Source organism: Lithobates pipiens, unplaced genomic scaffold (genome assembly GCF_037356315.1).
Source record: "Lithobates pipiens isolate NorthernLeopardFrog02 unplaced genomic scaffold, aLitPip1_a1.2 Scaffold_28, whole genome shotgun sequence".
Lineage (NCBI taxonomy): Eukaryota > Metazoa > Chordata > Amphibia > Anura > Ranidae > Lithobates > Lithobates pipiens.
The window spans coordinates 202,348,340-202,371,307 of record NW_027507789.1 but is presented as its reverse complement, the minus strand read 5'-3'; the positions used below and the strand labels follow the sequence as shown (position 1 = coordinate 202,371,307).

Here is a 22,968-nt window from a genome sequence, read left to right as displayed (position 1 = left end):
CATTCGTTCGTATTCGTTGAAATTCACTATTTATGTATGTATAGACATTCGTGATAATGATTCGTAGTTTGGAAAGTCGTTTGTTTATTGAATCTTTTAACACACACAATGACAACGTCTCTTCTCCTCGGCTCAAATACAATACAACACCCGTCTCACTCAGTTCTCAGGAATGCACTTTGCCAGTAATCCAACCCCCGGCACAAAATTAATTAGCTGATTGGACTATAAGATTTAGCTGACCTTTTGTTTAATTAGATCTTTGAAGAATTACCAAATTCATTTGAATTCATTTGTTATATTTCTTTCGTATTCGTTGTTATTGGTTATTTTTTTATTCGGACATTCGGATGCATCCGAATGTCCGAAAGATGCAAAATTCGGCCGAATTTAGATTCGTTACGAAACGAATCGCACAAGCCTATCCAGTACCATAGCCGCGGTCTCTGACCATCTCTTGTATTAAGCCTATAGTCTTTGACTATACCCTGTTTTGTTTTGCTGTCTCTGACATTGAATAGCTAATGAACTTTATCAGTGGCCCTTTTGTGATACCAAGGGCCGTACTCGAGTCCCATCATGTCAAGAAAGTTGAATACACTTTGAGGTAATAGTTAAAACCCATGTCCTTATTTTTCACTGTCATTGGGGAGATTTCTCTTCACTTTCTGTCCTGGAGGCAAAACAGGAAATTAGGGGATTTTTTTTCAAATTGAAGGGACAGTTGTCACCAGAGCAGATGTCCCCAATGGAAGATTTCTATATACCTCCTGTTCCGATGAAACTGAAGTTTCAAATTTCCCTTCACATTTTGTTCTTTTGACAGTGGTCACCAGTACAAACAAAGAGCGTCTTCCCAGTGGTTGCAATATAAGAGTCTTCTCCACTCCATTCACAACTAAAATAAAAAAAGGTTTAGCTTTATATATCCTATAATGGTTTTGTAAATAGATAGACAGATGGAATGAGTTAGAAATATAAGTCAGAAATTTCTATAGCAATCTTGAGTTACAGCACCCATTCATTCACACAATATGAAATCCACCCAGAGAATTTTCTTTTTTTTTTTCTTTCAAAGTCACGTTTGTCATATTGTAGGGAGATTTCATTGCAGCTTTTTGAGAAATTCTCTTGCTCTTCAGGTCTGGCAGGTTTGCAAACATGCAACAGAAGAGCTGTGGGGAGAAAAATAATACAGGAAGTGTCTGGAGGGTCCGCAATACACAGGGGAACAATATGGAAGTCTACTAGATCTGTAGAATTGAGGTGAAAAGGACACCTGCAGACAAACATATAAAACACTGTTTAGCGATCTGTGTAGATACTAGAAATTTAGCATTGTCAGATAATAGCTGGAAGCAAAAATCTGACTTGTGGTGGGAGTGGCTGCTCGGTAATTTTCTAGGCATGAAGTATTTAGATGGTCTTATAAGAGCTTAGGATGGGAGTTGCTCACTAGTAATCCATAGAGCAGCAAGTAGGAAGGTGGCCATGCCATGCATTACTAAGTAGGGATATACCATCTACATGTAGAACATGTTCATGTGACGAGCAAATATGTTTTCTCCCATGCACATATAAACAGGTGATGGGGGGACTTAGCTGGTTCACCTGTACGTGTCAAAAAGAAGTACAGATTCTCTATACATGCATTGCATTGAGATTAACCACTTGTATAACTTACATATACGGCGGCAAAGTGGCACTGCTGCACAGGATCACATACCTAGTATGCAATCCGACACTTACATATAGGGGGCGCCCATGAATATACACAGCAGGAGCTGATCGGCAGGCACCGTGGACTCGATGTCCGCAGGCGCGCTTCGGTACAGAGGGGGAACAGCGGTCTGCCTATGTAAACAAGGCAGATTGCCATTCTGTCAGTGGGGAAGGGATGAATCCTGTGTTCCTGTTCGCTGTCGGTGGGTATCCACTGATCCTACGGTACAGAGAGAGTACGGTGGTCTGCCTATGTAAACAAGGCAGATCGTCATCCTGTCACTAGGGAAGGCATGGATGCAAAGCAGGGACATGGATCCATGCCTTCCGTTAAGTAAAAGCACCTCCCACAGTACACAAAATCACTAGCTAGGCACACAGTTAACCCTTTGATCGCCCCTGATCTTAACCCCTTCCCATCCAGTGTAATTAGTACCGTGACAGTGCATATTTTTAGCACCGATCACTGTATTAGTGTCACTGGTCCCCAAAAAGTGTCAGTTAGTGTCCGGCTATCCACTGCACTCATCTCAGTCCTGCTATAAATTGCTGATCGTCGCCATTACTAGTAAACAAAATAGAAAAGATATATAAATAAATAAAACATATCTTATAGGTTGTAAACACTATAACTTTTGCGCAAACCAATCAATATACGCTTATTGGGTTTTTTGTTTACCAAAAAATATGTGGCAGAATACATTATGTCCTAAATTGATGAAGACATTTTTTTTCAATGTTTTTATAGCAGAAAGTAAAAAAAATATATATTTTTTTCAAAATTGACAGCCTTTTTTTGCAAAAAGACGTGATCAAATACCACCAAAAGAAAGCTCTATTTGTGGGGGGGAAAAAAGACATATATTTTATTTGGGTACAGCATCGCACAATCACGTACTAGGTAGGACACTCCCCGGTAGGGGGCATGCATGCGCACCACTGTTGGCCCGCTCCTGCTGTGATTACACATAGCAAGAGTTGATCTGTGGGTACCGCGGGCTTGATGTCCATGACATCTGCCGATCATCCAGCACAGAGGCAGAAAGACGGCCTGTCAATGTAAACAAGGCAGAACGCCGTTCTTACAGAAGGGAAGGCATGTATCCTGCGTCTCTGCAAAGCACCTAGTAAAAGCATCTCCAACAGTACACTAATGCCTCGTACACACGATCGGAAATTCTGCCAGCAAAAGTCTAAGGAGAGCTTTTGATCGGAAAATGTGATCGTGTGTAGGCTCCATCGGACTTTTGCAGAATTTCGGCCAGCAAAAGATTGAGAGCAGGTTCTCAATTTTTCGGTCGGAAAAAGTTTGGATCGGAAATTCCGAAAGTCTGTACAAATTACGACGCGCAAAATTCTTACGCATGCTCAGAAACAATTAGCCTAATTTTCTCGGCTCGTCGTAGTGTTGTACGTCAGCGCGTCTAAAGTTCAGAGAACTTTTGTGTGACCGTGTGTATGCAAGCCAGCTTGAGCGGAATCCCATCAGAATTCCGTCGGCAAAACCATCAGAGCCTTTTCTGACCGAGATTCTGATCGTGTGTACCTGGCATTAGGCTTGGTTCACACCTAATGCCGATGCGGCTCCCAGCAGGGGTCCTGTGCGTCCTGGTTTTGGGCTGAATTCGTACCTGAAATGGACCAAAAGACGCACAGGGCTCCTGTGCAAATTTGCATAGGAGATATGTGAACCGGCTCCATAGAGAGGTCACAATCTCCTGCTATTGCGAATTACATGTATGCGGGGATCCTGCATCCAGTTCGCAATAGTGTGAAACTGGCCTAAAACACTGGCTAGGATCGCGGTTAACCCTTTGATCGCCCTAAATGTTTAACCCCTTCCCAGCCAAAGTCATTAGTACAGTGACAGTGCATATTTTTAGCACTGATCACTGTATTGGTGTGACTAGTTACCACAAAGTGTCAGTTAGTATCCAACTGTCCACCGCAATATCGCAGTCTCACTATAAGTTTTTATTATACTAGTAAAAGAAAAAAATATTCTATAGTTTGTAGACGCCATAACTTTTGCACAAACCAATTACTATATGCTTATTGGGATTTTCTGTACCAAAAACTATGTAGCAGAATACATATAGGCCTAAATTTATTAAGAATTTCGTTTTTTTTTTCAAATCAGGTCGGTCTTTTTTTGTTAGCGCAAAAAAACAAAACAAACAAAAAATTAAAATACCACCAGGAAAGCTCTTTGTGGAAAAAAAAAAGTACATACGTTTTTTTGGGGCGCAGTGTCGCACAACCACGCAACTGTCAGTTAAAGTAACGCAGTGCTGTATCATAAAAAAATGGCCTGGTCATGAAGGGGGGTAAAATCTTCTGGAGGGCAATGAGCTTAAAGATTGACAAAATACCTTTTTTGTTTTTGATTTGCACATATATACATTTTAATATTTTACTTTTGGGGTGTATGTTGCAAAAAACACTACAATTATTATACAGTATGCCATCCTAACATAAAAAACACAATACGTATTCCTGCGTTACTCGACACAATGACTTTGTAACTGCTGCAAAGCACTGGGAGGGTTAATCCATAACCACAAAAAGTAATAGGTATACAACAAGTAGTGCTGCGCTGTTATATATATTGGCTAACTAATAGATAATAAATGAATAGATAGGTATTCAATAGGTAAGGCTACACTATTATATATAAGATATAATCAATAAGTGATAAATTAGTAAATACAAAAGTGACTATGTGCTACATAATTCATACATGGTGAAGGAAAATCATTTGTAAAGTGCTGAGTGCTAAAAGTGACAATGCGCACAAAATGCAAAACGCATAAACAATTTTAGATAACAGTCTAGAAAGTGTATATGGAGGGGTAGTGAAACCAAAATGCTCCACAATATAGAGTATATACTCGAGTATAGGCCGACCCGAATATAAGCCGAGGCACAAATTTTACCACAAAAAAATGGAAAAATGTATTGACTTGAGTATAAGCCTAGGGTGGGAAATGCAGCAGCTACTGGGTAAATAATACCCATTTGCAGCCTCACTGTGCCCATTTGCAGCCTCACCGTGCCCATCTGCAGCCTCACTGTGCCCACCTGTATCATCAGTGCCCCTCTGCAGCCTCACTGTGCCCCTCTGCAACCTCCCTGTGCCCATCTGCAACCTCACTGTGCCCATCTGCAACCTCACTGTGCCCATTTGCAGCCTCACTGTGCCCATTTGCAGCCTCACTGTGCCCATCTGCAGCCAAATTGTGCCCATCTGCAGCTGTACCTTTGATAACTAAAACAGCAAGTGACTCTTGCTATGTCATACAGTCTGTTCGGCAGCCGCTGTTTTACTTATCAAAGGTACAGCTGCAGATTGGCACAGTTAGGCTGCACCCTCACTCGAGACCCTCACTTGAGTATGAGCCGAGGGGAGGGGGGGTTCAGCCTAAAAAATGTGCTGAAAAACTCGGCTTATACTCTAGTATATATGCACTCGAGGAAATTATGCAAATAAATATAAAGTGCAAAGTAACTTGTCCTCTTCTATGCGATAAACTATGGGTGGCCTCTTACCTTACAGCTGTAAGGTAACAGCGTGTATATATATATATATATATCATTGGAGATCGCGGGTATTCACAGTATAGCCTTCTTGTAAATGAACATCCAGAGAATCCTCTTTAGCTTGATGCAACACTCTCAATATAGTAAGGTGTATCCGCTCCTTTGGAGCCAGTAACAACAAAGGTGTCCCTCTCTCAGTGGGTGTATATGAGGTATATAGGAAAGAAGGGGGATTCCAGATAGTGTGGTAAAGTTTTTAAACACTTTATTATTTAAAAACAGCTTCAGGTACTCACATTTCAAAGTAAAGTAAAAATCTATTCCCCGCGAGCTTGCGCGCTAACGTTACTTCCGGTGCCTGTCTGGCCTGACGCGTATCGTCACAGTCACGTGACTTCATCAGGGGATCTTAACATGTTTCAGGCATTCATTGCTGAAAAGGGAGGTGCTTAGGCAGGCTGGAGTCAGGAGCGAGACAAAGGAAGCTGCAGGCTCTGAGGGTGGTCTGTTCTTCCTGGCTACATGTGTGGCAGTAGGGTTGCCACCTCACCCCTTTAAATTGAACATGTATTAATTACAGAGGTTCTGTGGCTGATTAAGGTGGTGATTAAACTCAATTGGTGCCTTACCTGCTTTAAATGAACCTCAAAACCTGTGTAATTTATATTTGTTTCGGGTTTAAAGGGATGAGGTGACAACCCTATGTGGCAGGGATGTGTGTATTATCAGACCGCATGCGCAGAATGGCAAATATTTTAGTAGAAAAAATGTGTGCATTTCAAGTGTATTGAAGTGTCAGGAGTTGCGCTTTAATATCGTATAATTATGGATATATGATGGAGGTAAACTGTGGCATCATATTCCAAAGATTATGGCCTACAGGCTGTTCACCATTGTGTTGTGTGGGGTGTTTTCCTACAGCAAGGTTTTTGAGAAGTCATCAGGTTTCCTGCTAATGAAACCAAGCAGACGGGTCACACCCTAATACTGGACGAATTTACTGTCTCGGGACTGCACCGCTTGTATATACAACAGCATTGATTCAGCTATGTTCTCTGCTGCAGGGAATCTGTTTATTTTCCGGGTGGTTATTCTGGCAGAATTACAAAATTGATCTGTGTGCAGGATGCCTTCTAGTAGCTATGCACTAATGATCTGAAGAACATTTGTGCTGGGCAAAACCTGAGCCCATTCCTGATGCTCTTGATAGCATGACGTTCCTGGCTCTCCCAGAATGTCAGCTGCCAATAAAAAGGTTGTACGATCCTTCTCACATCGTTTGTCAGTGTGTCTTGGTTGGTGGTTTTAGAAGGACTTTCGAAATCTTTTTTTCTGTTTATTTAAAGTTTATCTAAAGCCAACCTCTGTGTTTGTCCTTGTCTGGCCATTAGCAGGACTGAAAGTAGTGGAACATCAAAAATGTGATTTCCCTGGAACAAAAAAAGAAAGGACAACCTGACAGGGATCTAAACGCTTACATATTCTATACAAAACAAAAAAAAAGTGTGAGACTTTAAACATATATTAAAAGAATACTAAAATGTAGGTATTTAGATGTCGCACCCTGGAGTTTAGGCAGGGATGCTCTTCACAGATTTACTTGCCAGAAATAGTTAATTGTTAGAGATCTATTGATTTCTCCCTAAGTTTGGCCTTGTTGCACGTTTCTCTTCAACCACTAGTTGGCCGGGTACTTGGTGGTATTAGATATGAGAAGGGAAACTCAAGGTCATGTTATGGGTATAGGGGGTATCTCAGCCAATGGGCAGGGGTTTTCTTAAATCCCTTGGCCTGCTTGGAGAACCTATATATTCGGGTGGAGTCAGGTGATCTATGTTCTGTGCCACCTGGATGGCCATCTGGGTGGACATGTGTCGTGTTGCCCCCTGCTATCCTGGAGACTGGTCCTATCCCCGGAACATCTGGCTGCTAGGCTATCTGAGGGCCTATCCAGAAGCAAGAGAGAAGCGCAGGGTTGGGATTGCGGCTTGCAGTCCAACCAGAAGTGACAGTTCTGCCAGACAGAGAACCTGTCAGTGGTCGGAGGTAGAGGATAAGCTGTCGCCACTAAGGGACCAACCACCTTATTAAAAGGGACTACTGTGAGTAACTGAAGTAAGCAGGGGCGGACTGTCCATTCGGGCACTCGGGCCATGCCACTAAGGGGTCCCATCAGGGTTGCCAGCCTCAATAAAACCAGGGACAGTATGTAAAAATGTGTTTTTTTGTTTTTTTAAATCCTAAGATTATAGCTGCCCGCCTCTCAAGTACCTTTTCAGTGTGTGTATGTGTATTCTGTGTGTGTATATTGTGTGTTTGTGTATGTATACTGTATCTGTGTGTGTATGCTGTATGTGTGTGTGTATACTGTGTGGCCCCATAATCTATTGCCTGGGGGCCCCATAATTTCCTATTTCCCAGGGGCCCCATAATTTTCTCCTATTGCCGGGGGGGCCCCCATAATCTCCTATTGCCCGGGGGCCCTATGAGTTGTCGGTCCGCCCCAGGAAGAAAGTACCGGAGCAGTATTCTCACCGAACAGGCATGGTGGGAGCAGACTAACTACTGCAACCAGCATATAACATTTTAGATGCACATCAGTATGGAAATAATACAAGTCTTATATAAGAAATATTAATAGTAGTAGTATACATCCAATGTACAAACAGGTATTATCAGCAAAGGGCACAACAAAAGTCCTGGTGGAATTGTGCACATATACCCTGGTATAACCATATGGTTATAAATAAAGATACCTCTAGATCAGGGATATGCAATTAGCAGACCTCCAGCTGTTGCAGAACTACAACTCCCATGAGGCATAGCAAGACTCTGACAGCTACAAGCATGACACCCAGAGGCAGAGGCATGAGGGGACTTGTAGTTTTTCAACAGTTGGAGGTCCGCTAATTGCAGATTCCTGCTCTAGATGTATGTTGAAGCGAAGTTGCAGGGATCCTAAGGATGATTGCCATGCGGCATCCGTTTTCATGCCGGAGACCTGAAAAGAAGTGGTGATGGGGAGATCCTCCAACTATTGTCCAACCAGCCTGGAACACAACAGCTCTTCATCAGCAGAAATCATGGTGGGGCACTGGAACTCAGAGTCAGTTTATCTACTCTGTGCCTTAAGCCCTGTACACACAGGCCGAATGCCGGGCAATGTCAGCCGGTTAAAAAAAAAAAAAGCCGACATTCGGCCTGTGTGTATACCGCCAGTCCAACAATGGCTGAGAGCGTTGATCGTTGAGTGTTCTGGTGGGGGGGGGGGGAGGCGGGGAGGCATCCATCCCCCTGTCAGAACACAAGAGCTCAGTGAGGGAGATATGTCGGATCATCAGTACAGCGGCTCCGGCTGGAGTTGACAGTTGAAAAAGACTCATAGGGGGTTATTTACTAAAGTAAAATCAACTTTGCACTGCAAGTGCACTTGAAAGCAAAGTTGCTGTAGATCCGAGGGGGACATGCAAGGAAAATAAAAAACAGCATTTTAGCTTGCACATGATTGGATAATAAAAACAGCAGAGCTTCCACTCATTTCAGATCTACCCCTTAGATTTACAGCGACTGCTGGATTTGCTTTTCGTAAATAACCCCCATAGTGCGTACCAGGCTTAAGTCTTTTTAGTAGCTTCTAATCTGTCATGAAACCTGACCTTTAACTATCAAGTAGTCACCGGGGGTCTAGCCCATGCTGGTTATTGAGCCCTGAGAAGTATATTTATTTACTGGATAGGGGATAGGTATTGATATTTTAAAGGGTAAGGCTGCCCATAAATGGGTTAGTTTATCTGATCTGCATTGCATTAGAAGTTTACTCCCTTTAGGTATTGAATCAAAAATGAAATTTCTGCTGCAGTGGATGCCTAAAATCTTACAATCTTCTTATCTTAGTGCAGACATCTGGAAAAATCAGTGAGCCAATCACACAGGCAGGAAATTACATTTTTTGAAGAGTTGTCATGTTGCATTACATTTTACATAAAATTACTGCGCTGCAGATTGAAATAGACAAATCATTTTTTAATAACATTACATTACAATATGTCTTATGTAGCAACTGTAAACACTATTTTTATATATATATATATATGTGTGTGTGTGTGTGTGTGTGTGTGTGTGTGTGTGTGTGTGTGTGTGTGTGTGTGTGTGTGTATGTGTGTGTGTGGAGCAATGGTTTATTGCAGGGGTAGGAGGCACCCTAACCCTAAGGGAAAGGGGGCGCAGTTTGGCATCTTTGCCCTGGGCACTGGGTGACCTTATCCCGGCACTGTGTGTGTGTGTGTGTGTGTGTGTATATATGTGTGTATATATATATATATATATATATATATATATATATATATATATATATATATATATATATATATATACACATATATATATATATATATATATTATATATTTTTTTTTTATTATTTGCTGTATTTTTTCCATGAAAGTGGTGCAGCTTTACAGCAGGATTGGTAGTATGAAAAGGATGGAAAGGTCAACATTTTAAGAGGTAGAAAGAAAAAGAGGGGTAGGCGGTAGGGAAAGGGGGTTAGGTGATAAGGGCGTCTAGAATAGAAAGACACATCAGGCCTACAGAAGGTGCTCCCCTTTCGGGCAGCAAGCCTTTGCATTCATGACTCTAAACTCATTGCCAATAGAACCATGTAGTGTGGAATCTCTCTCCTGTAAGTTTTAAGGAAGTTTTCCATTTGAGTTCTTTATATTTTTAAACCATAGGTTAATGAAAATGGGTTTGTTTAGTTCCAACACATTGAGATTGAGTAAAGACGATCAGCATTTAATAAATGTAAATTTTTTTAAATAGTGATATTTGGGAATGGAGGTTAAGGAGCACTGCTGGGTTACCATAAAGAGCTACGCCCCTTAGTTTCTTAATTAGGCTAGTTACTTTGCCCCTGAACCCCCCCCCCCCCCCATAACACGGGACATTCTTTGAAGTTCTGGAAAATCACGGCAGCCTGATATCTTGTCTTGGCTGCCATTTTAGGCTCAATGAGGCTCAATGAGGCTTACAGGAGATATGTCACCAAGTACCTTTAGTAGGTCACTAATTATGTAGAGAGTCACCCATCTGTGCTTGGATTAATATTACTGTAGCACCCTCTACCATAGGTAGGTGTTAGAGTGAGGATTTTGTAAGCGAAACTGTCAGTGCAGGTAAATTTGGGCAGGCCTATGCTTCAGGCTTTTTGATCTGGGGAGCAGGGAGTGGTTAGTGCAGCAGTGGGTGTGACCACCTGTGCTTTAATTCTAATGCCGCGTACACATGACTGGACTTTCCGGGAGACTAGGTCCGACGGTCTAATCCGATGGACTATCGGCGGAGTTCCAACAGACTTTCTGAACGAACGGACTTGGCCGCACACGGATGAACTAAGTCCATTCAAAAGTCAGTTCGTTTTGAACGTGATGACGTAAATGGGACTAAACAATAGTCAGTAGCCAGTAGCTTCCCTTGCGTCGTATTTTGTCCATCGGACCAGAACACAGACGAACGCTTTTCGAAATTTTAGTCCGTCAAAATTGAGCCCGTCGGATAGATGTTCTATTTCTAGGTCCGTCTGATTTTTTTTTTTTTTTTAAACGATTGGACTAGCCCACACATGATCGTAATGTCCAACGGACTAATCCCTTCGGACCTAGTCTGCCGGAAAGTCCAGTCGTGTGTACGCGGCATAAGGCTCCTCTTCTGCTTCCAGGAAGATTGATCTGGAAGAGGGGCAGGGCCTAGGACTGGTGTGGCAGGCAGCTCATATGAGGAGCTCTGACCAATCCCCAACTGGAATTAGCAGGGGGCAGGCCTCCCATATAAGCTGGGGTAACAGCCCACTGGGGGGGAAGTAGTCGGCCGGGAGACGTGGAGAATAGAGTACTAGGCAGCAGCAGGGGCCCCATCCCCATCTGGGGGGGGGGGGGTGTAAGGCCTAGCAAAGGAGCCCAGGAGAGCTGGGAGTCATGGATGAAATGTTCTTGAACAGGGGGGCTGGAGAAGCTGCCGGAACATATGTCCAGTTAAAATTCTCCATCATGGACTCGGGGCAGGAGAAGGTCGGTGAGTGGGCCACAGTGGAGTTCTGGGTGAGGCATGCCAGGGGAGCGGGGTGCGAGGCCAGAGGAGACACTGTGGGGGGAGTGTCAAATCTCTGCGGCCTGAGGATGCAGGATTTGCAGGCCGGACTAGCTGAGAGCAGTAGTCCACCAATCAGCACATGCTACTAAATTACTAGGCCACCGGGGAGAGGTGCTACAGACCTCTGGCCTAGTAGCAGTGCAACCAATTCTAGCCAGCAACTGAGACTGTTCAGAGTGGTCTCTTTTGACAAAAGAGGATGATGTGACAGGAAGAGTAATGATCTACAGTGGAAGTTTGTTCAGGAGGGTGGAAGTCCTCAGAGCAACAGTCTGCAGGAGATACACAGAGGAGAATAAATAGTCTGCATGGTGTTATGCAGGGGAAGCCCCTGTAGATATTATGTGTACATCAGTACTTCACGGCTCAACCTTTTGTTCTAATTCTTAAATATGATGGCAAAGCAATTGTTCCGTGGGCATCCCATATTTCCTTTCCCCCAACCAAGTTATATTCCCCAATAAACAAAAACAATGCAAAATGACTGTTCATTGTCTCAGAAGGGATAGATGGAGGTCTGGCAGCAGGGTGACATGGTGGATGTTAGTTACTAGTAGCAAGCAAGCGCTACATTACATTTGATCAAGCCAAGCCACTTTTGATCTTCTGCACTGAAGCACAGACTAGTGTTCAGAGCTCCCAAGTCAATCTTATGCTTTAAAGTGGAGGGCCACCCTGAAAAAAAAAAATACATAAAAAATTAGAAAAAAATCAGAAAAAAAAAAAACGAAGAAAACATTTTTTTTTTAATTTACCAGAAATGCCTGTTGCTAGGCACATCATCCTAATCTGCCTCTTCCTCCTCCGCGGGGATCTTCTTTCTTCTCTCCTCCGTGCGGCGTCTTCTGGGTAATGGGTCGCGCTGTGTTTTGGGAACTGTGTGTCCCAGAACACAGGGCGCCCCATTCACAAAGCGCTGCGTGACTCGCGCATGCGCAGTAGGAAACGGGCAGTGAAGCTGCAAGGCTCCACTGCCTGTTTCCCTTAGCCAAAATGGCGGCACCGGGACCCGAGGTAAGTGTGCTTATTAAGTCAGCAGCTACAGTGTTTGCAGCTGCTGACTTTTAATTTAAATTTTTTTTTTAAACCGGCCCTCCTCTTTAAGTCAAAGACCTCACTAGAAGTTGTCAAAAGCACCCCGGGGCTGTCATCTTCACCCTTGCTTTATAACGTACTCTGACCCAGAATAGGCATGAAGCCAGAGCCAAGTCAGACATAAATGTGTACGGGCACTGACATGGCACTTATTTAAGTATAGTTCTTGTATGCAACTTAAAAATGTGCCTACGTAGCCAACTGTGGGGTGTTCATACACTACCTCAATTCTGCAACCGGTGTGATCAGACTCTGTGAAGTTTAACAAGTGAGCAAACCATGGAAATGCATGAAAAACTGTTAATGTCTGTGACCAATACCAAGCACTCCCTACTCTCATGCATGCTTTGTTAGGTGTGTCCCTTCACTGCCCAGATATCTCGGGGCAACATTAGTCACCACACTTAGCTATGTATGCAACCCTGGCCATTCATTTTGGTGGAAGAAAAAAGTTTGGCACAGTTTTGACAGAGGGGCTTTAGGAAATGAATGCTCATTCCATGTGTGAAAACATGGCGCAAATCTGCCGATTGTGAAGCGTGGACCTTTGTTTTGGTGTTTATTGTGTCCATGCAAATGCCAGAGACCTTTCAAGGAGGAGATATTATTGGACAATTAATATGTTAAAACAAATATTGGATAGAATGTCTATCGAGGGATGATCTACATGAAACACAATGCGCACCTAAACATCTCCAGAAAAAAAAAACGATTTGCCTGGCATCATAGAGAGAATCCCTATTGTCCTAAATGTAACAGTGCCCCTACCACTTTGATCCACATGATGTGAAGATGTCCAAAACTTCATAGATACTGGCAGGGGGTTCTGACTACTATAAGATCCTTTTTTCAGGTCACTTTAGCAGAAGATCCATGGATATGTTTATTGAACATGTTGGATGAGGCTACTTTACCAGAAAATACATATGTCCCTATTAGTCGAGTGTTGTTTCAAGCCACAAATGAATTGCTGGTTGATGTTACCCCCAAAAGCAGATAGGCATGTAACTGACCACATAGACAGTAATTTTGGCCAAGTCTACCATGTTGGATAATCGTCAACACATTGCTATTGGCAAGTTTAACACCACACAGCGGATTCATTGATTCAAGGATAAAAGCACTAAAAAAGTTTCTGTAATAGACATCAATGGCAGCTGGTGGTATATTTTGGGGGGGGGGCAGAAAACAATGCACCCACAGACAGACACCACCCCTGGTTGGTTGATAGGCCACCTGGCCCGCACCGCTCGCTTACCCCATCTGGGGTGGGGGCGGCTTCCCAGCATCTCCTCCTACCCTGCTGCATCACGCCGTGCGTCTCCTCCCTCCTCTCCTCCGTGCGCTGTACGTCTCCTCCCTCTTCCTCCTAGGCAGCCAATTGGATCTCCTCTCCTTTTGGCCAATTGGGTGACAGGTCTCATGACCCGTTTCCTAATTGGCCGGGAGGAGAATCAGTGTGACAAAATATCTATTGTCACAGAAGTGGGTGTGCTCACTGCGTCCCGAGCTCACCCTTTTTTGAAGCCTATGAGAGCCTCTGGCTCTAATCACGTGCTTCAAAACAAAAAAATCCATGCGTCTGGGGCCCTCATGTAGATTAGGGGGCCGGATGCATGGATAGGGAGGGGTGGTGCCCCTGGGCCCCTTTTGGATGGGCCGCCACTGACAGACACTGTGAATAAGTACAGGCTGACATTTTAAGCATGTTTGTTATAATGAGGTGGAGTTAAAAGACGGTGCTCACAAGTTCAACCAGACAGTCAACATGAACTGAAATAACAAGTTTTCTGTATAATTGGTCAAGGAACACGCGTTTTTCATACAGCTCCAAAACTGTCAGTTAAACACACCCTACAACCTAAGATCCCAGCTTGTACTGCTGCCGACCCTGCCCATTCACCCAGAACATCTCCCACTTTTATAGATGGCGGGGCCTACACTTGCACATGAGCTAAATAGGAGCAGGCCAGCAGTATAAATCAATATATGATTTTCAAGCTGCCATTCGTGTCATTTATCTTAGTACGCGGCATTCCGTTGTCAGCTGCACACAAGCACAATGCAACGGAGATTTTCCTTCTGGGTATAAAATGTTAAAAATTATTGAAAATGATAAACAAATTAGTCGTGTGATGACCCCACTCAGACAAAGCTGCAGAACTGTAGCTAACTGTCTTTAAAAGGCCAGCAAAGGCCAGTTTTGGACTCCCCATCTAACCACTGGGCAAGTAAAAAAAAAAAAAAAAAAAGTAATTTTTAAAATTTTTTTATATCAATTTCTAATTTGATTGAGCCAAGTTCAGGTATACAGGTCTACATGCACCCATCTGATTCACATCTACCATAAATGGGTCCCTCAGTCCCAGAGGGCCCCTTTATAGCTGCACAATTTACACAGATGATATGTCTACTCCTCCCCTGCTGTAAGCTGATGAATATACCTTTTTAGTGCACTTATGTTGACACAATGGGCGTCCGCAAGCAGGTGCAAGGGGGGGCAAGTGACCCCCCCCCCCCCCCGGAATCGCAAAGGGTCTGCCTCAGCTGCATCTGTAGCTGTGCTGGCGCTCTGTGTTTGGGCGAGTCGGCTCCGCAGCTGCTGCAGATCTGTGTCATTGAGCTTCCAGAGCTCTTTACTGCCACCTCTGGCTGCTTCCTGTATGTGTGCCCCTCCTGTTCGCTTTGCTGCCTGTTGTATTTTCACAGGGACATGGGAGGGGGAAGACCACCTTACAAGTGGGGTCTGGGAGTGCAAGTGAAGGGAGGAGGTTGTTTGTGTACAGGGGGCGCCGAGCTGTGTGTGTGGGGGGCCTGACATATATACAGATGAGGGGGGCAGCTGAGTGAATACAGGTGTGATCAGTGAAGGGGGTGCCAGATTTGGGAAAGATCATATCATCTGTCCTGTCCTGTATACAGCTATATACACCCATCCTCCTTCCTGTATTCCTCCATCATCGCTGACTGCAGATATACATCATCTGCCCTGTCTCTATAGCTGTATACAGGACAGATGATGTATATCTACAGTCAATGATGATGGAGGAAGGTCTCGATATACAGCTAGCTGTATATACAGTACCTATATACCCACCTTCCTTCCTGTATATAGAGACCTTCCTCCATCATCACTGACTGCAGATATACATCATATGTCCTGTGTACAGCTAAATACACACACACACCTTCCTTCCTGCATATACTAATACCATCCACCCCATATATATACACACAAGCCACATTTGATGAGCACAATGAGGCTGCAATTAATGGGCACAGTAAGGCTGCATATAATGGGCACATGCCTCCGCTTTATGTGAAAATGACTAAGCCCCTTACCCTTCATTACATTATCGAAAAGGGGCGGAGCATGGGTTTTCTTAAACATATGCCCCCCCCCCCCCGAAAAAAAAACGTCTGCGTACGCCCAATGCTTGACACTGTTAGATGTCAGCACAGAACTGACAATTCCAGTGCTGATAGGGTAACTATGCCAATCCATTTTTATTTGCTTTCCACATCAAAGGTCCCATGGTAAAAAAATGACCACTCTAATGCAAGGGAACTTATTATCCTGTCATGGAAAAAGGCTGCAGCTCCAATATTAGCGGCTTGGAAGGTGTTGGTCAACAGGGCCCTTCGCTTAGCTAAGGCAACTTACTTGAATAGAGGTGCACCCCATAAGTTTGATAAGGTGTGGGGAGGGTGGGTTGCGTTTCCTCCCCGATTAAGGCTTCATGCACACTACCCTACACTGGCAGCCCCTAAACCTGAGTTTAGGATTTTTGGTGTTTTTTTGCCAAAGCTCCTAAACTCAACCCCATAAAAGCTTATGTGTCAATGTACACATAGACAATTAGCAGAGTTTAGGAGCTGCTGGATTTATGTGAGCTTCAACCTTCCTCTCCTGAACACGGAAGAATCGAGTTCAGGATAGGAATGTTTTGACTGCCCGCGGCAAAATTGTTACATACACGTTTTTTCTCCGATTTTGCAGCATTTTTCGTTTTCCCACAGCCATGGTAAATGTGGGCTAGTGTACATAAAGCCTAACCATGTTCTCCCCATAATCTCTGTGGTTTATTGTTCATTTACATCAGGCATGTCCAAAGTCCGGCCCGCGGGCCAATTGCGGCCCGCGGTCCGGTTTTGAACGGCCCGCCTGGTCTTTCTCAATTTATTGTGCTGCGGGATCAGGGCTGTCAGATCAGCCGATCCCCGGCACTGTGAGAAGCTCTGTGAGCTTCAAAAGTGAAAGTAAAGTGCAGAGGATTGTGCTGTGCTCTCTGCTTCCCCCTACAGTGCAGTACCCGGCCGAATGAGGAAGCTGCAAAGGTACTGTACTACAAGCTAGATTAGTGTTAAAAAGGCCTTTATTCATGTGTGTGTATGTATGTGTATGCATGTGTCTGTATTTGTGTGCATGTATGTCTGTATGTGTGTGTGTATGTGCACATGTGTCTGTATGTGTGTGTGCACATGTGTCTGTATGTATGTGTGTGTGCACATGTGTCTGTATGTATGTCTGTATGTGTGTGCATTTATGTATGTATGTATGTATGTCTCTGTGTGTATGTGTGTGTCTGTATATATGTCTGTATGTACGTGTGTGTGCACATGTGTCTGTATTTCTGTATGTGTGTGCATGTGTGTCTGTATGTATTTCTGTATGTGTCTGTAAGTATGTGTATGTATGTCTGTATGTGTGTGTGTATGTGTGTGTGCACATGTGTCTGTATGTATGTCTGTATGTGTGTGCATATATGTCTGTATGTGTGTGCGGCGTGCATTTGTCTGTATATGTGCCTGCATTTGTGTGCTTGTGTCTGTGTGTATGTTACTTTTAATCCGGACCCCCCTCCCCCCATTCTTATACCATCAAAACTGCTTTTGTAGGGCTTGTGTGTGATATTAGCCAGGACTGCTGCTCCTCTGAAAAGCAACCCATGCACAGATCTCTTTTCAGAGGCATTTGAATGGCGGTAAAGAGGCATTATGTTGCCTCCTCACCACCTGTTTTAAGCCCGTAAATGCAACATCTGTGTGGCTGTGTACTGTTTGTAGGGCAGCCCATTAATTTCAATGGACTTTCCTACTCACAAAAATGCTGGGAAAGAAGTTCCCGAGCTTTTTTTTTTTTTATTGCACTGCACCAAAAGCACCCTACATTTTCCAATGTGTGGGGTACCATTAAGAATTAACGGTGCCCCCTAAAGTGCAGAGCATTCGTCTATGTGTTGGGAACGAGTGCGACAAAGGCAAGAGAATTCTTGTTGGGCAGTGTATTAGTGCTCGGATGGACACACTTAGACCGAATTTTCAATGGTTCAAAGAATGTCAGGCAAAATGGTCGGCCCTCAGGCATGTTCACTTCATCAAATCCGGCCCACTTTGAAAAAAGTTTGGACACCCCTGATTTACATGAACTCCGCTATGCGCTATTCTGTGACTATCTAGATTAGTGGTCAGTGGTCTCCAAATGGTGGCCCTTTGGTTAGCCTTTATCTGGCCCTTGGGGCACCATGCCATGCACTGACAACAATGACGGGGGACCATGCCATGCACTGACACCAATGATGGGGCACGTTTTCTCCCAGAGACACCAATGGTGGGACACCATTCCTTCCACAGACACCAATGATGGTGCACCATTCCTCCCACAGACACCAAATGGGGCGTTATTCCTCCCACAGACACCAATGATGGAGCACCATTCCTCCTATTGACACCAATTATGGGAATTGTTCCTCCCACAGACACCAATGATGGGGCTAAATTTCTCCTACAGACACCAAAGATGGGGCACCATTCCTCCTACAGACACCAATGATGGGCTTCATTCCTCTAATAGACACTAATAATGGGGCACGATTTCTCCTACAGACACCAATCATGGGCTTCATTCCTCTCATAGACACTAATAATGGGGCACGATTTCTCCTACAGACACCAATGATGGAGCACCATTCCTCCCACAGGCATCAATGATTGGGCATCATTGCTCCCACAGAAAAACAATGATGGGGCACCATTCCTCCCACAGAAAACCAATGATGTGGCACTGTTACTCCCACAGACACCAATGAGGGGGCACCATTCCTCTCACAGACACCAATGATGGGGCACCCATCCTCTCACAGACACCAATGATGGGGCACCATCCCTCCCACTGATACTAACAATAGGGCAGTATTCTTTCAACTAAAACCAATTATGGGGCACTATTCCTTTAACTAAAACCAATAATGGGGTACTGTTTACTCTCGATGACACCAGGGCATTTTGTAAACACACTGGCCACAGTCTGGTCCCCCTAACACTTCAAGGACAGTAAACAGGCCCTTAGTTCAGAAATTTTACAGACCCCTAATCTATATTATTCAAATGTACTATTTATGCTTTTCATCCTTCATTGTAGTGTGTGGTGTACCATCATACTACCTCTGTCTTCTACACCCTGGATTCTCCTTAGTGTGTGGAGTATCCTATTAGTCACAGGCACTATTGTTTTGTATACTGCTTTTTTTTTCTTTTTTGTTTCTTACCACCACTGCTTGTCACTGTGTTGTCATTTTCTATATGCAGTCACCGTTTTATATCTTTTATTGCTAAAACTAAATAAAAATAATAATTAAAAAAAATACCACTCTGAGAATTTATTTAATTTTTTCCAGGGACAACAAGTAAATGATTGCTACAGACATTGGCTACTGCTGACGACAACATGGCAAATGAGAACTTTAGCGAAGCTCTCCACAAACTGAAGGACATCCATGACAAGGAGGTGCTAGGTAAGGTGTTACTTCTTGCTGATTTAATCATCCACTTCCTGTTGTAGTGAAATACTGGAATTGCCAGTGCTGGCTATTGGTGGTCCGGGGCTGCCATACTGACCGTTCCCATACTGCTTTTTGAATCCCCAAATACACCCCCATCAAATCATTCTCTGCAGCTATTACCTTTCGTACCACCACCCCCCTCCCTTTAGAATGTAAGCTCTACGAGCCGGGCCCTCCCGTACCTTTTGTATTGAACTGTACCCCTTCATTGTAAAGCGCTGCATAAACTGTTGGTGCTATATAAATCGTGTATAATAATAATAATAATAACATATATATGAATTGTGCAACCTGCTGAAGGATTTTTAATTGAGTTCATCCAATTTTGTGATCCAGGTGGCACACCTACATAGGTACATAGCAGTACAAATGGTTATTTAACCTCCTTGGCTGAACCTAGAAGAAGCACACTCTGCTCTCTCCTTCTGTCAGCAAGTTTCCAGTGTTATGCCCCATACACACGGTCGGAAATTCCGACAGAAAAAGTCAGATCGGATTATGTTGTCGCAAAATCTGATCGTGTGTAGACTTTATCAGACCTTTTCTGTCTGAATTTCCAACAGAAAAAGTTTGAGAGCTGAATCTAAAATTTTCCAACAACAAAATCCGAACAGACTTTTTCCGATCGTGTGTAGAGAATTCCGACGCACAAAGTGCCACGCATGCTCAGAAAATAATTGGAGACGAAAGCTATTGGTCACTGGCCTCTACGTAGTCCCATCGTACGTTTTGTACGTCACCTCGTTCCGAACGATCGGATTTTCCGACAACTTTGTGCGACCGTGTGTATGCAAGACAAGTTTCAGGCAAAATCCATCGGACAGAATCCGAAGGATTTTGTGGTCGGAATGTCCGACCGTGTGTATGGGGCATGACAGACTTTTTCTGTCGGAATATCCGACGGAAAAAGTTTGAGAGGTGGATCTAAAATTTTCCAACAACAAAATCCAATTGGACTTTTTCCGATCGTGTGTAGAGAAGTCCGACGCACAAAGTGCCACGCATGCTCAGAAAAAATTTGGAGACGAAAGCTATTGGCTACTGGCCTCTACGTAGTCCCGTCGTACATTTTGTACATCACCTCGTTTCAGAATGATCGGATTTTCCGACAACTTTGTGCGACCGTGTGTATGCAAGACAAGTTTCGGGCAAAATCCGTCAGAAAAAATCTGACAGATTTTGTGGTCGGAATGTCCGACCGTGTGTATGGGGCATTAGGGTTCATTCACACTGGGTGCTTTACTGCAGGTTAACGTTTTCCTAGCATGCAACCCTGTGCCAGCATCCTATTCATTTTTATTGGTATACTTGGTGATACAGACACAGCCACTGAGACCTAATATGACATCTAGGTGAGTGCGGGACCCACACTCACCCACATGTAATATTAGGACACAGCAGCGGTGCCCATGCTGTCACGTGTCCCAATAGAACTGCTTGGGATGCTGGCTTGGGGATACACACACCACCTGTGAGACCCCATACCGGGAAAATATAGACCTGCACGGGGTCTGCAGTAAAGCGCCCCATATGAATGGACCCTTATGCCCCGTACACACGATCGTTCTTTCCGACAACAAAACCATGGATTTTTGTTGGAAGGTTGTTGGCTCCAACTTGTCTTGCATACACACGGTCACACAAATATTGGCCAAGATGTATGGTAAGCCCATAAAAAGAAAGTTCAATAGTCATGCACCACCCTTTGGGCTCCTTCTGCTAATGTGTTTGGTGGGCATTGATTCCGAGCATGCGTTTTTGTACTTTAGACTTTTGTCCGACGGACTTGTGTACACATGATCGGAAAGTCAGACAACACACATTTGTTGAAAATTTGAGAACATGCTAGCCAACATTTCTGCCAACAAATGTCCAATGGAGTATACACACAGTTGGACTTTACGCCAACAGCCTAACATCCAACGTGTATGTAGTAAAATACGATTGTGTGTATGCGGCATTAGACTGACCGAACTTTGCAGCACAGCATTGCCTGACCGGCTCCTTGTGTTAGCCCTTCCTCTCCCCTTTTAACCACTTGCTTACTGGGCACTTAAACCCCCCTCTTATCCAGACCAATTTTCAGCTTTCAGCGCTGATGCACTTTGAATGACAATTGCGCGGTCATACGTCACTGTAAGCAAATTCAATTTTTATAATTTTTTTCCCCCCCAAATAGAGATTTCTTTTGGTTGTATTTGATCACTAGGGATGAGCCGAACACCCCCCTGTTCGGTTCGCACCAGAACCTGCGAACAGACCTAAACTTCGTGTGAACTTTAGAACCCTATTAAAGTCTATGGGACTCGAACGTTCACAATCTAAAGTGCTCATTTTAAAGGGTTATATGCAGGTTACTGTCCTAAAAAGTGTTTGGGGACCCGGGTCCTGCCCCAGGGGACATGGATCAATGCAAAAAAAAGTTTTAAAAACGGCCGTTTTTTCAGGAGCTGTGATTTTAATAATGATTAAAGTGAAACAATAAAAGTGTAATATTCCTTTAAATTTCGTAGCTGGGGGGTATCTATAGTATGCCTGTGAAGGGGCGCATGTTTCTGGGGCTTAGAACTGTCCCTGCACAAAGTGTCATTTGTGCAGGAAAAAAAGTCTTTTAAAATCACTTGCGGCTATTGTCGGGTCCTGTAATACAGAGAACATTCAATGAGTGTTCTCTGCATTAGCCGACAATTCATTCATTCATTGATAAAAAAATAAAAAAATAAAAAGCGTGGGGGTTCCCCTAAATTCAATTACCAGGCCCTTCAGGTCTGACATGGATATTAAGGGGAACCCTGTGTCAAATTAAAAAAAAAAATTGACGTGGGGGTCCCCCTAAATATCCATAACCAGACCCTTCAGGTCTGATATGGATTTTAAGGGGAACCCCGCATCAAATAAAAAAAAATTGACGTGGGGGTCCCCCTAAAAATCCATATCAGACCCTTTATCCGAGCACGCAACCTGGCAGGCCGCAGGAAAAGAGGGGGGGACGAGAGAGCGGCCCCCCTCCCTCCTGAACCGTACCAGGCCACATACCCTCAACATTGGGAGGATGCTTTGGGGGTCTGTGACCCCTCAAAGCACCTTGTCCCCATGTTGATAAGGACAAGGGCCTCATCCTCACAACCCTGGCCGTTGGTTGTGAGGGTCTGCGGGCGGGGGGCTTATCAGAATCTGGAAGCCCCCTTTAACAAGGGGACCCCCAGATCCCAGCCCCCCCTGTTTGAAATGGTAAGGGGGTACAAAAGTACCCCTACCATTTCACAAAGAAAGTGTCAAAATGGTTAAATAAGACAAACACACTTTTGAAAAATTCCTTTATTAAAAATAAAAAAAATAAAAAAAAGATTCCAGCGGTGCTAATCCACTCTTGCTATCCAGCGACGGGTCTCCGGGGTCCAGTGATGGATGATCATATCCAGCGACGGGGGATCTCTCAGTCCAGCGCTGTCCATACATCCTTCTTCTGCCTCCACTCCGGAGACACTGCAGAGATCCCAGCGCTGACGTTTCTTATATTAGGAGGGCGGGGCCACCCGCCACCTGACCCCGCCCCTCTGACGCTGGAGAGGGAAGCCAGGGGTTCCCCAGTGACGTGTGGGTGACCCCGCCCCCCTCTGATGT

The 22,968-nt window shown here is 44.2% G+C and overlaps 1 protein-coding gene across 2 annotated transcripts in view; it reads left to right on the top strand.

Moving 5' to 3' along the window:
* The window catches only part of RBBP8NL (RBBP8 N-terminal like), an 82,311-nt gene that overhangs the window by 9,150 nt on the left and 50,193 nt on the right, over positions 1–22,968 (top strand). For both annotated transcript variants that reach the window (XM_077460296.1, XM_077460297.1), the window contains exon 2: positions 19,180–19,296. In XM_077460296.1, the coding sequence (XP_077316422.1) occupies positions 19,230–19,296 (67 nt within the window). In that variant the 5' untranslated portion in view covers positions 19,180–19,229. The remainder of the gene's footprint in view (positions 1–19,179; positions 19,297–22,968) is intronic.